At 36.6% G+C, this 21,091-nt stretch overlaps 2 protein-coding genes across 2 annotated transcripts in view; both read left to right on the forward strand.

Moving 5' to 3' along the window:
- Window positions 1-7,154, forward strand: part of LOC145999719 (uncharacterized) — a 33,212-nt gene extending 26,058 nt beyond the window's left edge. The window contains exons 5-6 of the mRNA XM_083137000.1: window positions 4,126-4,240; window positions 5,789-7,154. Of these exons, the coding sequence (XP_082993126.1) occupies window positions 4,126-4,240; window positions 5,789-6,920 (1,247 nt within the window). The 3' untranslated portion in view covers window positions 6,921-7,154. The remainder of the gene's footprint in view (window positions 1-4,125; window positions 4,241-5,788) is intronic.
- LOC145999203 (uncharacterized) overlaps window positions 1-21,091 on the forward strand; it is a 100,772-nt gene that overhangs the window by 64,345 nt on the left and 15,336 nt on the right. The gene's annotated exons all lie outside the window — the stretch shown is intronic.

The raw sequence follows: 21,091 nt of genomic DNA on the forward strand, positions 1-21,091 counted from the left end.
CACTTTACCTTATATATATTTGTGTGTGTATCTGTGTGGGTGGTGAGAGGTGGTAATATGCAATATTGAAATGGAGCAAACATCCGCTTGTACCCTTGAATTTCTGGAAAGTTCGCCTTGGATACCAGGAATTATACTTGAATTTTATCATGATCCTAGTGTGTCTGTCCACCTTGTACTAGCAAAGTTATAATCAGTATGGACATAGATTTTATGATACGTTAATGACAAGTGTATTTTTATTGGTGATAAAGTTCAGTGCACTGATAATCTTTACCTCTTTTCAAATAATGTTTATATCGTATGTTGGTATGATTGGAATAAAATTGCATTGATTGAAATTAATTTCTTCTTTTTGAAAATTATTGTGATATTTTATAGGAATTGTAGCTTTCCTGGCGATGTGATTTGAACAAGTGTTCTCGGGTTACCAGCCAGGTTAAATCCATGTTGGCTTCCAATGTTTCGAGCTCATGCATTGCTCTCATCATCATCAGGGAATATAGATATGGAGACCAGTGTAGAGTTACATATATGACTATTATGGGGCAGAGTTTGGACTCTGTCTTCTTGCTTGCTGTGGATCCTGGTGTTCTTATTGGCTGCAGCTTTGTTTTTACAGAGGAATGATTTTCAGACATGACTGAGCTGGAGTCCCATGTCCCTGTTGAGATTGGCGCTTTCCCATGATATGGCTATGGCTTCTTTTACTCGTCAGTCCCAGTAACCGGCACATTTGGCTACTATTTTGATGTCGGAAAATAAAACCCTGTACCTCTGTGATGCTGTCTTCTGCAAGTCATGACTTTTCAGGTTGGAATAATCTGATATTATGCTGATGTTCATTGCGTCATTGTTCAATGGTGCATCCTGTTTGGCCTATATATGGTGTCCCATACTCGCAAGGAATATGGTATACTCCTGGAATCCGTAGCTCTAGGTTATCCTTGACTGAGCAGAGAAGAGTGGTGGTCTGTGGATGCTCTTTACTCCGTGTCTTGTGAGAATTGTACTTAGTTTCCCAGAGGTGTGCCCAACAAAAACTGTTGTAGTGGGACGTTCTCCTGTGTTGCTGCTAGCAGGGATGCTGTGTGGTGAAGGGACAACATCCCTATGGTCGACTGTTGTCCAGGGTTGGTTTCCACTGAGATGTCACTGCCTTGTTGATTGCCCTGTTGATGTCACTGATGTTGTATTCATTCTGTTGTAGCATGGTTCTAAGATGGTTGAGTTCTGAATGTAGGTTATCTTCATCCGAAATGGTTACTGCTCTGTGGGCTAGTGTGTTGAGAACCGCAAGACGTTAAGCTTTTTGGTGGAAACTATGGGCATTAAGGTAGAGGTATGTGTGCTTGGGCTTTCTGTATACACCAGGATATTTTATGTTCAATTTTGTGCATGAAGTTTTTGCTATTGATTTATTTTGATGAAGAAGAATCTTGTAAATGTGTAATATTTCAATCTTCCCATTCTCAGAAAGCAATATTCAATGCTAGTGATTCATGGGAACTAGCAGAATCTCATAAATATGCTGTACTTTTAAAATTGTCAGCTCATTGCAATATCAGGTTTTTGTATAAGAAAACATATCATGCAATTCTGTTATGGATGTTTCTTTACTTAGATGTTAGATTTATAATTTTTGGATTTTATATTCTGAGTATTTTCTTTATTTGGTTTGTTCAGACGGGGTTTGACGATGATGTCTTGTTCATGTTCAAGCTCTTGATGCAAACATTTTTACGTAAAATTATTGGCAAAATGTGTTGAAGAATTGAAAGTAATATTTGTTTTCCTTTCTTTAAAGATAATGATTGAAGTTGTTACATGAGGACTCAATTCAGTTCTTTATTTTTACAATTACTACTCAAATCGTGTGCATGAAGTGTTACATTTGAGATGATAGAAGAATTTTGTAAGCAAAATTGCAAACACATTTGAGATATTTTCATGTTTGAACATAGGGTCTACATGATCATAGTTCTGTATGTACATTTCAAATTATTACATTAGAAGCATTTATATGGCAATATTGTGTTTTATTGTGATTATTATCACTGATCTTCTGAAGATTTTTGTTGGTTCGGAATGAGTAGATTCTATAGAATTTTTTTATTATTTGCCAGTGTGAAGATATAAATAAAACCAAGTTTCAAGCCTTTCTAAACATGTATGGTTCCCATGGCTTAGCCTATCATTGTTGTTTTCATTAGTTTCATCAGTTTTCATTAATCTTAGAATGTCAATCTGGTGCTAATATGAACCAAGCAGGTTTGATCGCCAACACCCTGAAAATACGTAATTGTACGAATCAGTTTCTTTGCGTAGTACATTTCTTTAGAAAAGAGGCATACTTCATGGTAGATATATATTGGATTGTTAAATGTGCCTTGCGGTATGTCATTGGTAATTAGTCAAATGAAATGTTATTCTGGCTATATTGGATGGGTAACATGATCAATATGATAGAACAAATCATTACATTTTTTACTGTTTTTTCACTTACCTTGAAAACATTGTTTTCTTCTTCAATTCCTAACCCTAAAAAATGTCTTCAGGATGGTAAAAGGATTTCTTTACTTTTTTAACTATCATGTTGTGGCTGGATCATCATAAAGTGGGATTCGAAACACTATGTGCCACAACCAGGTATTGAACCCTGGACACCTTGATTACTAGGTTACTATGCTACAAGTGTGCCATCAGGAAGGCCATAGAGCATTGTTTACTGAAGGAGTATAGTGATTTACTTTCATGGGCACTATGCAGTATATCATACTCCCATCTGTATTCAAACTCTTCATTGTGCACTTGTTTATTCATAGAGATAAGTTAAGGTTAGTTTAATATGAGTTGTTACATCAAATAAATATGTCCTTAAAATTGTATTGAAGATATTTAAAAAAGAAACAACATAAGTGTATCTTCAGTGAATCACCTATTATAATGCATTTGAGTTCCCACATAGAATAATGGTTAGCACTCTCACCTTTGGTATGACCAGCCCTTATCTTGTTTCATTGTGGGAACTCATAATTTCAGTGTTAGAACACAATGGTAGAGCTGCTAGAAATCAGTAGTAGTAGACTGCAGTCCTGAAAAAAATCAATGATGTGACACAATGCACTGACCTAACCACACATTGCCCAATAGAACCTTGTTTACCAGGGCTTGTCCTTATGTAGCCTGTTTGTGTCATGGAGTTTATTATAGTAACATGATCAATATAATTTTCATTTCTTAAATTCGTGAATAAAAAAAATCTTCAAAAAATAGAAAATTTAGTGAGAGAGCTGTCATGAAACTAAGTAGTAGGAACTAAATTTTCATAAAAATTCTAGCAATTTCTTGTACGTTTTGTAGTTAAGGTAAGGTTCCCTGTGCATTATGCACCATCCCATAAAGCATATGTGGGCAATGTGGGGATAAGGCCCCACACATTCTATTGACCTCTGCCATTTTAGAGGTGATGCAATCAGCACTATGCTCCAGTCACCTTTTCCTCCCAGGGTTGCCCCAAGGTATCCATTTAATTCAGGCTGGGTTCCGGCCCCCATGACGGAGTTCTTAGCACATTGCACTATGATGCCAGGGGTCCCGGGTTGGAATCCTGGCCTGTGCATGAATGTTTGTGAGTGTCCATTCATCAATTTCGTCATGTCATCACTCATCCCCATTTTCGTAAATTAGCCAAAAGTGGCAGATAAAGCGAAGTAAAATAAATCAAATGAAATGAAATCAATATCAATTCAGGCTGGGTGATCCCCAGAGACAAGATTAGAAATATTTCTGGGAATCGAATTCAAGTCTCCCGCATGGCAGTCAGATGCTCTTCCATTAGATCACCATGTGTAAGTTTTGAGTGTTTTACATTTTGAACCTATTTGAGGATCACTGCATTTATCTGTTTCATGGATAAAGTATTTACTTGTCATTATGCAGAGTATTTCACTCTCTCTTGGCCCTTGATTTTCAGTTATAAAAATCAGACTATTCGTCATAATGTAATGAAATTTTGCTGCGAACATACCTTTGTGTATGAGAAGCATTGTGATGTCACAGGGAGTGTTGGAAGTAGTCACCATTAGCATCAGCACATGCTTCACATGCCTCTCCATGTTACAGAATGTAGCCACCAACACATGAGGAGTTTCAGCATCAGTTTCTTGTCAAATGCTGTCGTGCAGTTCCATGATAGTCCATGGCTTGTTGTGGCAGACCTTTCCTTTCATCCAGTGGGGTAAGATCAGGCAATATGCCTGGTCAACAAACACGTGCATCACAACAGTAGGGCCAAGAATTCAGACTAAGAGCACACACCCGTACGATTAGCATTTAACAGCAGAATCACCCAGATACATGCACATGCCCATGCAACGATTAGAGAGAGACTGTAGCACCATCTCCACTGATGACATCATTCTTCTTGTACACCAAGGTATGTCCATAGCAAATTTCATTATATTATGATCAATAGTTTGATTTTTATAGGAGAAAATCTAGGGCTGAGAGTGAGTGGCACACCCTATATATGTGGGTCATTATCGTCAGACACACCCATTCTTAGAAATATTGCCATATCTTCATCCTTTAACTCCCCCTCCATGTTCGACCTCCTTGACGAGGTGAGGGGCTTAGTAGGAATGCCTTTTTCTTCTCATCTCATTTCTTCCATCATGGATTTCCATACCTCACATTTTTTATCTCCATTGACCTCCCTATAACTAAGAGTCCTACTAGAGGAGACAGCTTAGAAAAAAAAACCTATCCCAAGGCGTTTGTTGCACTTGCTGATGGATCAGTGTTGTCTGCAGGGATAGTTGCAGTCATGAACGTGGCTACAGGGATTTAGGCTTGGTTCCTGCATAACCTTCATTTATAGGGGTAGGCCTTCCTCGGCATAAAGGGCATGATGAGGTGACATTTTATGGACCTTGCTTAGAAAATTATGTAATCACCTTCACATGGGAGAAAATTTCCAAAGCGTGTGAGGCCTTTGAGCCTGCAAATCACATCAGTGCCATGTTATCATGTAATAAGCATTGTTGAACTGAATGAGAGTCAATCTAAAAAAGAAACAAAGATGAAAAATGGAGCTGCTACACTCAAAGACCTGTCACCGTTCCTTATTAAGAAACAACTTGACTCATCACTGGTAACGATGTTCCAGAAATAAAAAAAAAAACTGTACAGTGAGAGTCTTATCAGAACTAGTACAGATCGCCAGATGAACAATCTTTTCAAACTAAGAACTTTGGTCAACTTAAACCTGTTCATGTTAAGCTCCACCATCAACTGAACAATTGTAAGATCCCACTGGAATCTGTTAAATACTACGAGGAAGAGATCCTGAATGAATAAACTCTTTGATCAACATGTGACTTATCTTTTAAATGTCAAGAAATTTTGAACAGCCGGTCTCAGCATTCTTGTCCTTGATATTTATAGTTTACTGTTATGTAGTACGGTAATATTAGACTTGTTGTGTTGCATGTTTATAGCCTAATCCTCAAATTAGTAAGTAGATAAATCAGTTTATCTTGTGACTGCAATCTATAATTGTTTACATTGAATAATTTAATGAAGTAAGTATGCGTGATATTACAATACAAGGGGTGAAAGTCAGAGTAATGTTATCTTGGCAAATATGAAAGTACAGTCTCATTTCTTGTTTTCTTGTTAGCACAGAAAATAAATGCCAGTCCCTTAAAGTCCTCTGTACTGCAGATATTAGTAATTATTTTAGATGCACCCCTACATTTGCATGTTCATTTTTTTTCTTTTTCAGATACTTGAACAAGAGCTATTTGGAGGGACAGGTCCAAGATGTTACAACATTATTTACCCATTTACCAATATCTGCAGGAAATTTGAGTGAACAAGAGCAACCAAAAGATAATCCAGAATATCTAAGTGAAGAAGTAGTAGAGCCTGAACCTTCACCAAAGTCCTCTAAAACCAAGGGAGACGTTGAAGATGCCAAGGATGAGAACAGGAGAAATCATTATATATGTTCTTTGTGCACCAAAAGTTTCTCCAAAATAGAACTTTTGAATAGACATATAAGGTATCATAGAAAAGAGAAGCCTTTCAATTGTTCAATTTGCAACATACATTTAGCTTATAGAAAAGACCTTAATAGACATATGAGAGTACACACAAAAGAGAAACCTTTTAAGTGTACAATTTGCAAAAGGAATTTTGCCTATAAAGGAGATCTTAAAAGTCATGGGAGAGTTCACACCGAAGAGAAACCTTTTAATTGCTCAATTTGCCACAAAAATTTTGCATACAGAAAATGCCTTACTATACATATGAGAACACACGCAAAAGAAAAACCTTTAAAGTGTTCAGTTTGCAACAAAGGTTTTACCCAAAAACATCACCTTAATATACACATGAGAGTACACACAGAAGAGAAACAGTTTATTTGTTCTATTTGCAGCAAAGAATTTCCTGAGAAAGACATGCTTAATATACACATGAGGGTGCACACAAATGGAAAATGTTTTAAGTGTACAATTTGCAACAAAGATTTTTTACAAAAATATTTCCTAAAAGTGCATATGAGAGTACACACAAAAGAGAAACCTTTTAATTGTTCTATTTGCAGTAAAGATTTTTCCAGTAGACAGGCAATATATATGCATATGAGTGTACACACTAAAGAGAAACGTTTTCAGTGTTCAGTTTGCAACAAAGATTTTTCCCGAAAAGATAACCTTAATATGCACATGAGAGTACACGCAAGAGAGAAATATTTTAAGTGTTCAGTTTGCAACAAAGATTTTGCCCAAAAATCTTACCTTAATATACATATGAGAGTACACACAAAAGAGAAGCCTTTTAATTGTTCAATATGTAACAAATATTTTGCCCGTAGAAGTACACTTACTGAACATGTGAAAAGAAAGCATTAGTGGCATTTGCACACAGGGAATAGTGGTGTGTTACATTGAGTGTTTCTAAGTAGAAATTGAATGGAATTCTCTTCAGTCTGTGCATATATCACTTGGAGTAGGATCCTGATCTCTGTATTATACTAATCATTACTTGATGTCTGCAACTCTGGAGAAACCATTTTATTATCTGGTAGGAATTGTAACCATGTATTCAAATGGCACTGTGGAAACCTGTTGGCAATAGCTGTAAGGTAGAAACCATTCATTACATGATGCAGGCTTTTTAACCCTGTAACGCCATTCCTTGGCGTACTCTGAATAATAATAATAAATGCGCGTACTGGGCTACCATACATGCAGAGGACAAATACCGTGATGATTATTTTCGGCGAGGAACCAACAATTACGTTTATACTTTTAAAAAAAAAGTAAAGTGCTCCCCTGTGCATAGCACCACGCCATGAAGGCGTATAGGGGGTGTGGGGGTAACGCCCCACACTTTCTTGATCCAGTCGTGAGTGGGGGTGATGTGATCAGCATCATGCCCCTGACCACCTTTACCCCCCAGGTTTCCCCCCAGGCAACCATGTCATTCGACGCTGGGTGGGCGCCGGTTCCGCTTCCATCGTTAGAGAAGTTCCCAAATTTGAACCAGCCGGGGATCGAACCCGGGACCTTTAGCATGGTAGTCAGACGCGTTACCGACTGAGCCACCGTGGCCACACATTACGTGCAAAAGGGATTTTTTGCTGAAAGACAATAGCATTAATATTTTCCATAAGCAACCAAGTGAAAGGATACTCATTCGCACAATCTCAATAAATCCACCATTATACACCCTCCAAACAAACTACGTGTCCTATTAGTACTGAAAGCAAAGAATTTAAAATATAGTGAACCAAGCAGTTTATTCATTGATAAATAACATGCATATTTGATTGTCACACAATTTATGTCAGTTTAACATGTGTATAGTTCTTCATTCATTTTTGTATCAAAAGTAACAATACTAAATATATTGTGCATTAAATCAAACAACAAGCGATGCAACAATTATGAGTTTTAGTAATGCAATTAATGAACGTTCATGTAAAAACTCAATTAAAAATACTATCGCATTAAAACTTCCTTAAACATGCACATGATCATAAAACAACTTGTATACAGCTATATCTGCCATTTGTACTTCTTCAAAAAATCTAGATGCTCAAAATAGGTAGTTGATTTTTAATCAAGGAAAAATCGGTTATTTTTTTTCTCATTGGGAAGGAACTCTATTATGTTTCAAGATTGACGTAAGGTTAATTTATACAGTTTTTTTTTATTTACTTGAGAAATCCTGAATACAGAGAGAATCCATTTTATATCAGGATATCAAAGGGGGAGGGCCTGGGGGCTTTTCCAGGGACTTGGATTTCGGCATGGACGGGGGTGTGGTCCGAGGCGATGAATTGTTCACCAGGCTTGGCCTTGACCTTTGTGTATGAAGACAGCAACAGGTCGAGAGTTTCTGTGTCTTGTGGGGAAGTCTACAAATTGATGAAGTCCAATCGCTTTGATATAATGATCAAAAAACCACTTGTCATCATTGTCTGTGCAGAGGCCAGAGTTCGACAATGACCATTTTATGTGAAGGTTGAAATCACCCATAAGAATAATGTCAGTTTTCTTCATAGCATCCAGCACAGAATCTAATAATGCTGACAAGGTTGTAGTGCCAGATTTTGGGGGTCTATAAAAACAGCCAATTAAAAGTTTTTGTGAGCCTATATTTACCTGAGTCCATATTAATTCGCATGACGTTTCCAGATCCTGACGTCTGATGCAGGGCCACTTGTTGTTTACGAGTAACATTACTCCGCCTCCACGTGAACCTCTATCATTGCGGAATACCTGCAAGTCCTTCAGGGGTATTTCACTCTCGCCGATCGTTTCATTAAACCACACTTCACTGAAACCAATCACGTCGTATTCGTGAAATTCACTACAAAACATTTCCAGTGTTGATAGCTTTTTGGCCAGACTTTGCACATTTTGGTAGTATATACGGAAACCACATTCTCCACGGGAAACTGCCGGGGACCGGGGTTGACATGAATGTCGCCTGCCAGCAGGAGGGAGAACGCAGCAACCAAGAGGCAGTGCTAGGTCGAGCCACGTGGCTGGCGGGAAGCGTTGTTCTTGCGGCTTCCAGAAGCTGTCCACACGAGACTTCGATCCGAGCTCATGGCCGAGAAAGAAAATCGCCTGTAACTAAGCGACCAGTCCTCCACACACTTGCAGTTATCCAGCATTTCTTCTCTTGCAATACTTCGAGTCCACATCACAAGTAAGACAAACACAACAGCACCCAAGCAACCGGAAAACAGTTGAAATTTCGGAGCACTACATGCGCATGCATCAGGCTTCGGCGCCATTTTAATTTTTATACATGATAGCGTAAGTTCAAGTTTACGTACCTTCACAAATAGATTACCTTTTACACGTGGATTAACGATTTAATTGAACTTGCAATTATCGTGTTTATACATGTGCTTAATTTAAGTCTAAATTACGTGAGTTCAATGTAGCACTAATATTCACAAATTATGTTCAATATAACAAGGTTCACGTATCGTTGCACAAAGTAATAAATATGGCACACAAGTTTTCACAATAGTAACCTTTCTTTCACTTGTTGCAAAGTACACATTATTCATCACAATAGCGCACATTTACGTACCTTATCAAATCCATTGTGCAGACTTTTTGTAACAGAAGCACACACTTCAATCTTCACGTGAAATCCAGTCATAGAACAATCTTATTGGCCGTCATATTTCACTTGTTTTAGTTCAGAGTTGAAATGACTTATTTCGGCATGGCGAGTAATGTACGTTCGAAAATTCTTACAAGTGCCGAACAAAATCCATTTCTATCCAGAGTATAAATGACGATCTGGCGATTTAGTTACTTCCTTGTTACTGTACATAATGTGCAGCAAATAATTATAACATTATAGAGTATAAATTGAAAGCAGTATAAGTTTTATGCAAGTTAAAATTCACAAAAACTTCATCGTAAAATAACCACGGTGAATGCACTTGATTCACAGACTAAACATATTACAACCGACAAGTAAAAATTGTACGATGTTTAAAAATGAAGAATCAGTGTGTTTCTTATACAGAAAACAAATATAAGAGAGTGTGTTATGCAGAGCGATGTTGATGAAGAACTGCTGCGCAACTTTCAATACAATGATAAGTCTGAATACGATCACAGCACCATCTGTTGGGAGATTTCAGAAACAAAAAACAAAATTAACCTCGAGGGAATATTCTGGTGGGGATTTTTACCTGAGGGAAAAATTGAATTAAGTGTATCGTAATGACGTAAATAGCGAAAATTGTAGCTATGTTTGGCATCACGTTACAAATTCCCCTCACCGATGAATTTAAAAGGGAAAGAACTTCATAAAGCATACTTGAGCACCTAATAAGTTTCAGGGCTAATTAATTATCCAAGCATTATCATATTAAGTTGGCAGATAGTACAATTGCAATAAAGTACCGATTTAAATATACATTAAACCTTCAAGGTAAATTGCAACTAACTCCATACAGTCAAGAAAAAAAATGTTATCGTAATTTCAACAGACCTTGACCCATGCAAGAATGCAATATTCTATTTGCATGCAAGAAAATTATATATATATATAGAGCACACCAAAACTAGCATTCCAATATTGAATTATTCAGTGAAAACATTCTGCATAACTAAAAGTTCTAAAAAATTTGAATGCACTTTCATTTAATTTTAACTATACAGCACTTATAAATCTTCTTAATAAAGAATAATTGTTTACGCTGTGTAAGATAGTTGTACAACAGACTATATATATTATTTGATTATTAAACACAACAATGTCTACCTCTAAGAAAATTTCAAAGACACTTGCTACACACATATAATCAACACTCTTCCTGAAAAAATTTACATATTTAAAAAAAAAAATCCACGATGATTTAGGAATTGAAGACAATTGATGATGCCAGGTGATTCCAAAATGATTGATGATTCAAGACGTCTTGAGTGATTCCCCACGAAAGTTGATGAAAATCCAGAGTATAAAGTTTTCCTACTGTAATCTTCGCATAGATGATGAATACATAGTTCCAATCTTGATGTCACATGCACTTGTAGTCCACATTTTCTCAAAATGCTGAAACGAAAAAATTAGAAAAAATAATTGCAAGAGGGTTGATAGGATAGAAGAGAGAAAACTTTTTAAACTTGCAAGGATGGATTAGGAATTGAGCATCTATTACAAAGATTGGCAGATTTAACTTTTAACTTATTAAAAATGAAAGATAGACATAAATCTCAATTTGCAGATTTACCATTGTAAGTTATGAATTATTTTAATTTTGTGCTCTTTATGTTAAAATGATTTGAAATCACATTAAAAATAGGAAGAAAGTAATATATATCATAAATATGTCATCACAGACTAGAGAATACACCAACAGAAATCATCATTTCAAGATATACAATCACAAATCATATATGACAATACAACAAAAAAAAATCATCAAGTATTCAAGGAAAGTATTAAACATTAGTCGAAATCACATGATACCACAGTACTGTACACAATTACAACTGTATTGCTCATATACAGACAATTGAAATCTTACATCTTAAGTGTCTCTATATCGTGGATTGGGATTGCGAGAACGCTTGGGTCTTTTATTGCACTGAGTTATCAAATGATCGCTTTCTTTACAGTACCTGCAAAATACATGATGATCTGGAGTAAATGATTGAAGAGGAGTATTAGGTGTGTTCCTAGTTTACCCAATCTGATGGGAAACATTAGATAGCTTAGTTGTATCAGGACGACCAGCGTAAGAATGAGACAAATGCTGCCACGAGTCAAATTTACTTGCTTCAACATGAGCAATTTCTTGTGCCATGGCATTAAGCTCATGTAAGGTTCTAGGTGTAGGGAGAAAACCAAACAACTGATCGATACCTGATTTAAATGCTGTAGAATAAAATGCAACATGTCCATCTCACTCCAATTCAAAGCCAAAGCTTTTACTGAATCAACTATTTCAGAAATATACAGGTACAATGGTTCAGAAGGACGCTACAAACGCATTATATAAGTATCAGTAAGCATATTAAATTGAGGTATAGATACCAGCTGATTCCAAATTCGAGTTTTCAAAATTTTCCAAGAAGATGGTAAAGATAAGGCATCCGTCCAAATAGAACGTAACAATCCCACTGTGCGACACATTGCACTATGCAGTATCCATTCCCATTAATAGTGAGGTGAATTTACCATCCGTTGCAAAGCCAGTAGAAAATGAAACGATTCATGCGGGACTTGTCCATTGCACATAGGCAAAGATTCTATATTTAGGTTTAAATTCTTTAAACTAATAGAATTTAGGATGGAGTTGGGTGCATGAACCAAATTAGAATGTACAGTTTGAACTGGGTTTGGAAAGGTCTTCTAACTTGAGAAGGGGCAAAAGTAGTTGGTCGAGAAGGGGGGTGATAAGTTAATGGAGGAATCAAAGTTGATCTACTGTGCATCGAAAGGAAATCTGCCGGGGAAATGGTGGTAGGGTTGGAGGAACATTTGAAAAATTACGAGAAGTTGTCGGAATTGCAGGTTCACTCATGTTGTTCATTTTAATTTCAATTAGAAACACAAAAACAATTAATGGTAGCTACTGTCAACAAAAATTTTATGGTAGATGCCTCAAAAGGTGATACACTTATCATGAAAACAAATTGCAGGCAATTACACACACAAAAAAAATTACACATTAATTAATAATTAATCAACATATAAAAAAATTGACTAACAGAATTATGTCAGCAATGGTAAATCCATTTATTTAATTCCGAAAAACTTTTGTAATTGATTTAAAAAAAGGGAGAATTTTTTTTTAGTTGTGTTCACAACCATGCAACCATAAATCAAACTTTCAAAATGCTAAAAAAAAAAAGAGGGGAGGAAAAAAGAGGTACACCTGTAAAAGAAAATATTCATAATCCTTTCATAAATTCTTCTAATCAAATTTCCCATCTGAATTCTTTCTATTCCCCCCACTCTAGAAAGTGTGGCGAAGCAACTCTATTCCGTCACCCATTGAATAAACACTTGGCAGGTCTTGGTCCAGGCCCATAACCAGGATTTTATTTGGGAGTTGATCCTTTATCAACAGCCACCATCTAAAGTCGAAAAATCTGCCAGATGATGCAAAATTAAAAACCCTTAAAATGCACTGAAGAAATGCCTGTAAAGGATGCTGATACTTCTCTGTCAGTCTCTCCGATCCAAATGAAGGTAGACAGGGTAGGAAGCGGAAGATTTTAGTGGAAGGGGGTAAAACAAGTCTGTCAGACGACACGTTAACTTTCTAGGGTTAACAAAGTCAGCCACTGTTTATCCATTTTCTTTAGCCAAGGAAATTTTGCCTCCACCAGCACCTATCTGATTCTGCTGGTGTTGGGGCTTCCTTATTTGCGCATATTTTTATTAATTCGTGATAATTATTGTTAAGATTTGAATCATTCAAATTTTGTCAACAGACTGATCTCCCAAACCCTACAAATTTTTTGGTGTTACCAATGTCCACGGCAGAGTGGTTAGCACAGTGCACTATGATCAGGGGTCCCAGATTTGAATCCCAATGTAGGGATGTAAATATGCATTGGTTTACAAGATAATTCTTTTACAATACAATAACTTTACAAGATAATCCAGGAGATAAACTCAGTGCAGTTTATTCCTTTGAACAATTAGTTCTTCAGTTTTGTTCGTGGAAAGTAACATTTTTGTCTATGATAGCATAATTGTAATACTGGCCGTATACTTCAAAACACTTTTTGAATTCTTTATAATGTATATTTTTCTGAATATATTTATTTCAAATTTTCTTTCATCTTAGAAACCAAATCCAAAGTACTAGTTAAGTTCATTTAAAAAGTATCTTGTAAAAGAAACAAATTATGATACTGTTTTCATAGTACACGATATTAATACTAATGAAATTGTAATCCGTTGTAGACACAGATTTTGTGATATGTTAATGACAAATTTATTTTTAATGGTGATGAAGTTTAATAAACTGATAATCAGGTTCCTCTACCTCCTTTCAAATAGTGTTAAAATCTTATGCTGGTGTTATTAGACTGAGATTGCAATGATTGATATTAATTTGATATTAATTATAGTCATATTTTAGTTTTTGCATTAAGTTTTTGTGTTTCTTAACATATTGATTTATTTTGATGAATAATCTTGTAAATGTGTAATATTTCCAACTTATTTTCATAGGAATAATCAGAATCTCAGAAATATGCTGTATTTTCAAGACTGTCAGCTCATTGTAGTATGAGGTTTTTCTACAAGAAAGCACCTCATGTAAATCTCAGGTGTATAATTTTTGTATTTTATATTCTGAGTATTTTCTTTATTTGGTTTGTTGACACCTGGCTTGGAGATGATGTTCAAGATCTTTATGCAAACATTTTTACACATAATTATTGGTGAAATGTGTTGAAAAATTAGATTATATTTGTTTTCCTTTGTTTAAAATAAGGTTTGAAGTTGTTATGTGTTGACTCAATTCAGTTCTTTATTTTTACAATTACTACTCAAATTATATCCATGAAGAGTTACATTTCAGATGATAGAATTGTGTAAACAAAATTGTAAACATATGTGAGATATTTTCATGTTTGAACATACATGATCATAGTTTTGTATGTAAATTTCAAATTGCTACAATAAAATCATTTATATGGCTATATTACCGGTATGTTTTATTTGGTTGGTTTGGAATGTGTAGTTTCTAGTGTGAAACCAGAAATAAAAAACTTTCAAGCATTTCTAAACCATGTTTTGTTCCCGTTATTGTTTTCATTAGTTCAGCTTGATCTTTAATTAACCTTTGAACATGATGCTTATGATAAAAGCAAACTGCCCTTAAAACAGCCTCTGATTACCAATTTTGTCTTTGAACAATTTTTAAAACAAAGGAAAAAAATTATATTTACGAAATATTTTATACTGTATCTTGTCTCCTCCCAGAATGCAGATATGTAATATCTACCTTTACAAATCCAGCCACAAGAATTCCTCTGTATGCCAGTGGTGTCCCAGTTTAGATTTTTCTATCTTATCATTAAGTTCTGGGTTTTTTAACATTTATTCCCCATCCAGAAACACTATTAATATTAATTTATTTTCTAACATTTCAAATTATCTAACCAATCAATGTGCTAGCTTTCTGCATTTCGAAAATTTACATTTCAATATATAAATGTTGATCACTTATCATGCTATTGCATTCAAATTAAAATCAAATTCTACATATTTATCAAGAAAATTGATAAACAAATTTGGTGCGGGATTGAATCCAGAGTCTTGGGGGGGGGGGGGGGTGATGGGCACCTCTGCATACAAGTATGACACTGTACAATGGAAATTGAATATTGTGACAAATTTATGTGTTTTCACACAGGTGCTTTATCCTCGAGTTTACATGTGTAAATTAATAAGTATTTATTGTGTCCAGTTTTACAAGACTATGGTGGGAAAAAATCGGGAAAATATGTTCGAGATACTCGGTATCCTATAACTAATCTAAAAAAAGAAAATCTACTTCAATCCCTTCGCTTGGGGAATAGTTCATATTCATTTCAAAGTAGAGGGGCGTGGTTGGTGGTTCCATTACCTCTTTCCCTAGCTTAACGTAACAGCAATGTCGACGTTCACCAAGAGGACGTGTGTTCGAATTCCAAGTGTCCCTTCATCACTTTTCTCATATCATCATTTATCTTCTTCGTCGCGATTAACTAAAAGTGGAAGAAAAGTGTAGCTAACAAAAATGAATCAAATTGACATTCAAGATGCGGACGGGAGAAAATAAACAATCCAAGGCAATAAGAATATCTATTACAGCCCGAATGACATGTCTTGAGGATCACTTTCGTTACTTTCTCTTAGGTATGCAAACTGCTTTTTAGACTTGTAATTTGAACACGAAAGTAGGATAATAGAGCTCACAAAATCAGTATAGGCTGGATGAATGTCTTCATATTTTCCTGAAAAATCACTCTTCTTCATCAAATAGTTAGTTTATAAATATAATTATGTATGTGCCATTGACTTATAAGATTCGTCGCCACATGTCAAAATCTGCTATGTTGACAGAAGCTAGAGCATGAAGATTATTAGGGGTTGGAAACACTAACCTTGCACAGAAGCACATATTTGATTGTCTTCATTAATATACACACACAACATTAACTTATAGTCTAAGACCAATGTGCGCACAGCATAGAGAGACTATACCATGAAGCATTCAAATTTCAAATTAATGTAATTAGAGAGAAGGGACATTGAAAGTTTGGAACCGGGCAGGTAAAAGTGCAATCTTCAGGAGAAATCGCCCTACTAAAATGCCAGCTTCATGAGCTGAAATCCTAGGTTTGATTCCCAGCATGGTCAGTTGTTTTCTTTTTCTGCCAAACGGGTGCCACGAAAAGTATTTCACCGAGTCACAGCTTTATACTTTGTTGTTGTTCGCATGGCAAGGAGAAAATAATTATTGAAAAGACTATGCATGTGGCATAATTTTGAGTTTGGAATGCATTTTTCTTTATTGTGTTGTTACTGAAACTCCTTGCATATCACAACCACTTCTGATGTTTTCTTCTGGTAACAAATCCCACCGGAAGATCAAACGTTATTCCTCTGTGAAAAAAATTACAGAATTTATGTTCAAAACTTTGAGTTACATCCGTATGTGAATATTAATATTTTCCATAATTCATTTGCCACTTCCCTCGTTTCACCCCCCCCCCCCTCACTCACACACAAACACTGACATTCCACATTAAATTTTATATCAGTAATTTCTGGATGCAAGGAGAAATATGTTGGTAAAAATTGTAAAATCAACACATTCTTGTATGTCTGGTTGAAGGTGTTATTACTATAAATATTCAAAATTTATTTTAAATCAACCGAAATGATAGTCATTTTGCGTTTGCTTGAAGTACAGGGTTAAAATGACTTCTTGTTTAAGAAATCAATAATTAAAATTTAAATATGATAGAAATGTGAGTTTTACAGTGGTACTTGGTTTGTGTTTTCTGATGATTATGTTTCATACTTTTAGTATGATCAGACAAGAAAGCAAGTTTTATTCATGAGATGTAGCAGAATTTACCACATATATAGTAGCTAAATGCTCACAATAGAAAATTTCGTACACATGCATAGTAATTGGAAGTTTCACCTCTATTGAGGGAATTACACCAACCTATCCGTGTTGAAAATTATGCATTTTTTGCTACAAAGTTGGATCTCATCTCAAATATGTATACAAATACGGAGAAACTAGTACTCACTCTCATCCACGAAGCTGTTTTTTCTTTTCTGATTAATTTCAGTGGCCACTGCCAGCACGCCAAGCAACAGTACAGTACGGAAATTTTGTTCGTAATTAACACGTTCCACAGTTAAAGCCAGTCTTGATACCCATTCGTGCAAAACCCTGCATAAAGTGTCTGCAGTAATGCTGGCACATGCGTCAATTATGCGTTGCTTAAGGTGAACAATATCTCGAATTTTCTCGGAGTAAACGATGGGCTTGACTTGTCCCCACAGGTAGAAATCCAGCGGAGTGAGGTCTGGGGAACGTGGTGGCCACTCCACAGCACCTCGTCGTCCAATCCAAGTGTAGGGGAAACTGCACATCCAGGTACTGACGAACACAATTTCCGTAATGAGGAGGGCCACCATCGTGATTTTGGTTTGCCAGCCACAGTGACGGTTCCATGAAATTTTGCAAGCACTTTACTGACGGTACCATAATGGATGGGGACCCTATCTGGGTGACGGTGGTTATAATCGTCTGAAATCACCCTCGTGCTTCGTTCACCTGAGATCAACATGATCTCAATGCATTCTGCCTGCATGAGACCCATGCTGTGTTACGTCACCTGCAACGATAAAGCAAGCATAAACACGTTAATAACTTCGTCCCTGTTGGTGCTAGAGCAAAATTATGCACACCGTTGAACTCGTGAGAAAATTTCCTATTGAAATGACGTATTACACGACATGGTTTCCATTTGAACTTTTAAAGTTGCATTCAAGATGGCGGATTTCAAGATGGCGGCCATCATCGTCATATGCCCTATAACATTTTTCCCCACCCCTATTACAAACCTGCAATGTTAGTTTTTGGAAATATCATGCCATTCAATTTTTATTCAGGTTTTTCCACACTTTTGGACCACCCTGTAGAATCGAGTGTGCAACCAGTCTGTCAGTGTTTGTGTGCGTGTGTGTGTGTGTGGGGGGGGGGGTGAAACGAGGGAAGTGCCAAATAATTGACGGAAGGCATTAATATTCCTTATCGATGAAACCCGAAGGTTCGAACTTAAATTCTGTTATTTTTCTTTCACAGAAGAATAACATTTGATCTTCTGGTGACGTAACAACGTAATAAAGAAAAATACCTTCCAAACTCAAAATTATGCTACACGCATAGTCCTTTCAATAATTATTTTCTCCTTGTCACACGAACAACAAAAAAGTATAAAGCTGTGACTAAGGAAATACTTTTCGTGGCACCCGTTTGGCAGAAAAAGAAAAAAAAATGACCATGCTAGGAATCGAACCTAGGATTTCAGTTTACGAAGCTGGCATTTTACAGACATGGACACAAGCCGCGTTGCGAAAAAGCATGCTATTAGGGTGATTTCTCCTGAAGATTGCACTTTTACCTGTCCGGTTCCAAACTTTCAATGTCCCTTCTCTCTAATTACATTAATTTGAAAGCAATATGCTTCATACACACTATAAGTTAATGTTGTGTGTGTATATTGTAGAGATATGGTGATTGAAAGTACGAGAAAACCTCGTCAAGAGATTATTTATGCTTGTTCATTAACTGGAATTGTCCGACCGCCAAGCAATCTCAAGAATGTGCACGCATCGTTATTTCCTCAGAGCTTTGACTGAGAGGTAAATATGTGGATCTAACATGATCCAGCGTGTTCGAAAGGTGTAATAACCTTTCGAGGCAAAAGATTATAAAAGCAAGCTCGCCCCAGGGTTCGCTCTTATTTCTCTCATTTTACTCATTTACTTTACATCAAACTGAACTACATCAACGGTGTACGAAGTTTACGGCTGCATATGCCTTGCAGCCACTCGTGCAGGATTGCTCGGAAGAGTGAGCCGAGGGTCACGGTATCGAACCTTGGCATCAGTCAAAATATGATCAGCAAGAAGCATTTGGACAAGAAACATCATTCGTCTACCAGGTATGAACAAGTGTGAATAACCTAAATTCAATCATCCATATCTCCTTTCTCTCAGTCGGAGCAGGTTCAACCACAAGTATATTTAAGCTCTACCTACATGTGTCATTGTTGCATCCCTGTGACCTAAGATCCCTGGTAAAGGAGGGATTACAACAATATTAATGAAGACGATCAAAGACGTGCTTTTGTGCAAGGTTAGTGTTTCCAACCCTTAATAATCTTCGTACTCGAGCTTCTATCAACATAACAGATTCTGATATGTGGCACATACATAATTATATTTATAAACTAACTATTTGATGAAGAAGAGTGATTTTTCAGGAAAATATGAAGACATTCATCCAGCCTGTACTGATTTTGGGAGCTCTGTTATACTACTTTCATTTTCAAATTACAAGTCTAAAAAGCAGTTCGCATACGTAAGAGAAAGTAACAAAAGTGATCCTGAAGTCATGTCATTTGGGCTGTGGTAGATATTCTTATTGCCTTGGATTGTTTATTTTCTCCCGTCCGCATCTTGAATGTCAATTTGATTTATTTTTGTTAGCTTCGCTTTTCTTCCACTTTTAGTTAATCGCGATGAAGAAGATAAAAGATGATATGAGAAAAGTGATGAAGGGACACTCACAAAGAACACCCACGCTCAGGTCGGAATTCGAACCTGCGTCCTCTTGGTCAACGTCGACGTTGCTGTTACGTTAAGCTAGGGAAAGAGGTAATGGAACCACTATCCATTCCCCTTGGCTTTCAAATGAATATGAGCTATTCCCCAAGCAAAGGGATTGAAGTAGGTTACCTTTTTTTAGATTAGTTATGGGATACTGAGTATCTCGAACATATTTTACCGATTTTTTCCCTGCCATTGTCTTGTAAAACTGGACACTGGATTGCATTAATTATTAAAATTCAAGGCTTTTCTGTGACCATTTCTTTTGACTCAGCAAGTCAGAAAATTCCCTGCATCCGGTGAAAAACTTTATACTGAACACAACTCCAACTGGCTGTTGACCTTGATGGTTGTTTCTGGCGCGTCCTGTCCCCCAATCACTTTTAAGGACGTGTGGTTCGATGGGCGTCAACAAACTCAGTTGTGAAGAAAAACCTGAAGGGATCACATCGCTCTCCTGAAGCAATGTTGCCAAGCATACTTCTGTTTTTGGCAGTTGCCTTTATATGACTGTGTGTCCGCCTGCATTACGACCTGTGGGTGGACCTTCCGGAAACTTCAACGTGCAGAACCACATGTGTAGTTGAACCCTCTGATTTCTGGTGTTGACCGAGAAAACTATTTCTCCATTTACAGTACGTTTGGCAACATGTGGTGAACCCAATGCTCATTTGTTTCATCCCACGAACAATGCTCGGTACTTTGTGACTTGAAAATACCTGTTCTCTTTCTAAGAAAAATCAACTGATTGCTGATTCGCTGTTTCCCAGCCATCAGTTGGAGTTGCGTTTAGTATAGTGGTAAGCAACACTGCTGAGTGCTGTTTTCCGAACCTTTACTTCGGCTGTACTGCCACACTCGATCGGCTCCGAAGCTGATCTTTAACTCAACGAGTGTGCCACTTTCTGTGAACAAAAGTGTACAAAAAAATCACGCAAATATTCAAGATACTTTCCGAGAAAGAAAGTATTTTCCAATGTGAATCAAAAAAATATAAGCTACAAAAAATTATTTTTCATCTTACCTTGACTCCGTGTGGCTACCGTGTATGGTCACTTCCATCCCCTCTTCCTAGTGGGAATGGTATTTTCGGAAGCAGGGTGCGCAAAGCTTTACGTTGCATTCTGGTAATAGTGTGTGGGATCCAAAAAAGTCGGGACTGGGATCGGGA

Source organism: Lepisma saccharinum, chromosome 15, assembly GCF_977018435.1.
Source record: "Lepisma saccharinum chromosome 15, izLepSacc3.1, whole genome shotgun sequence".
Classification (NCBI taxonomy): domain Eukaryota; kingdom Metazoa; phylum Arthropoda; class Insecta; order Zygentoma; family Lepismatidae; genus Lepisma; species Lepisma saccharinum.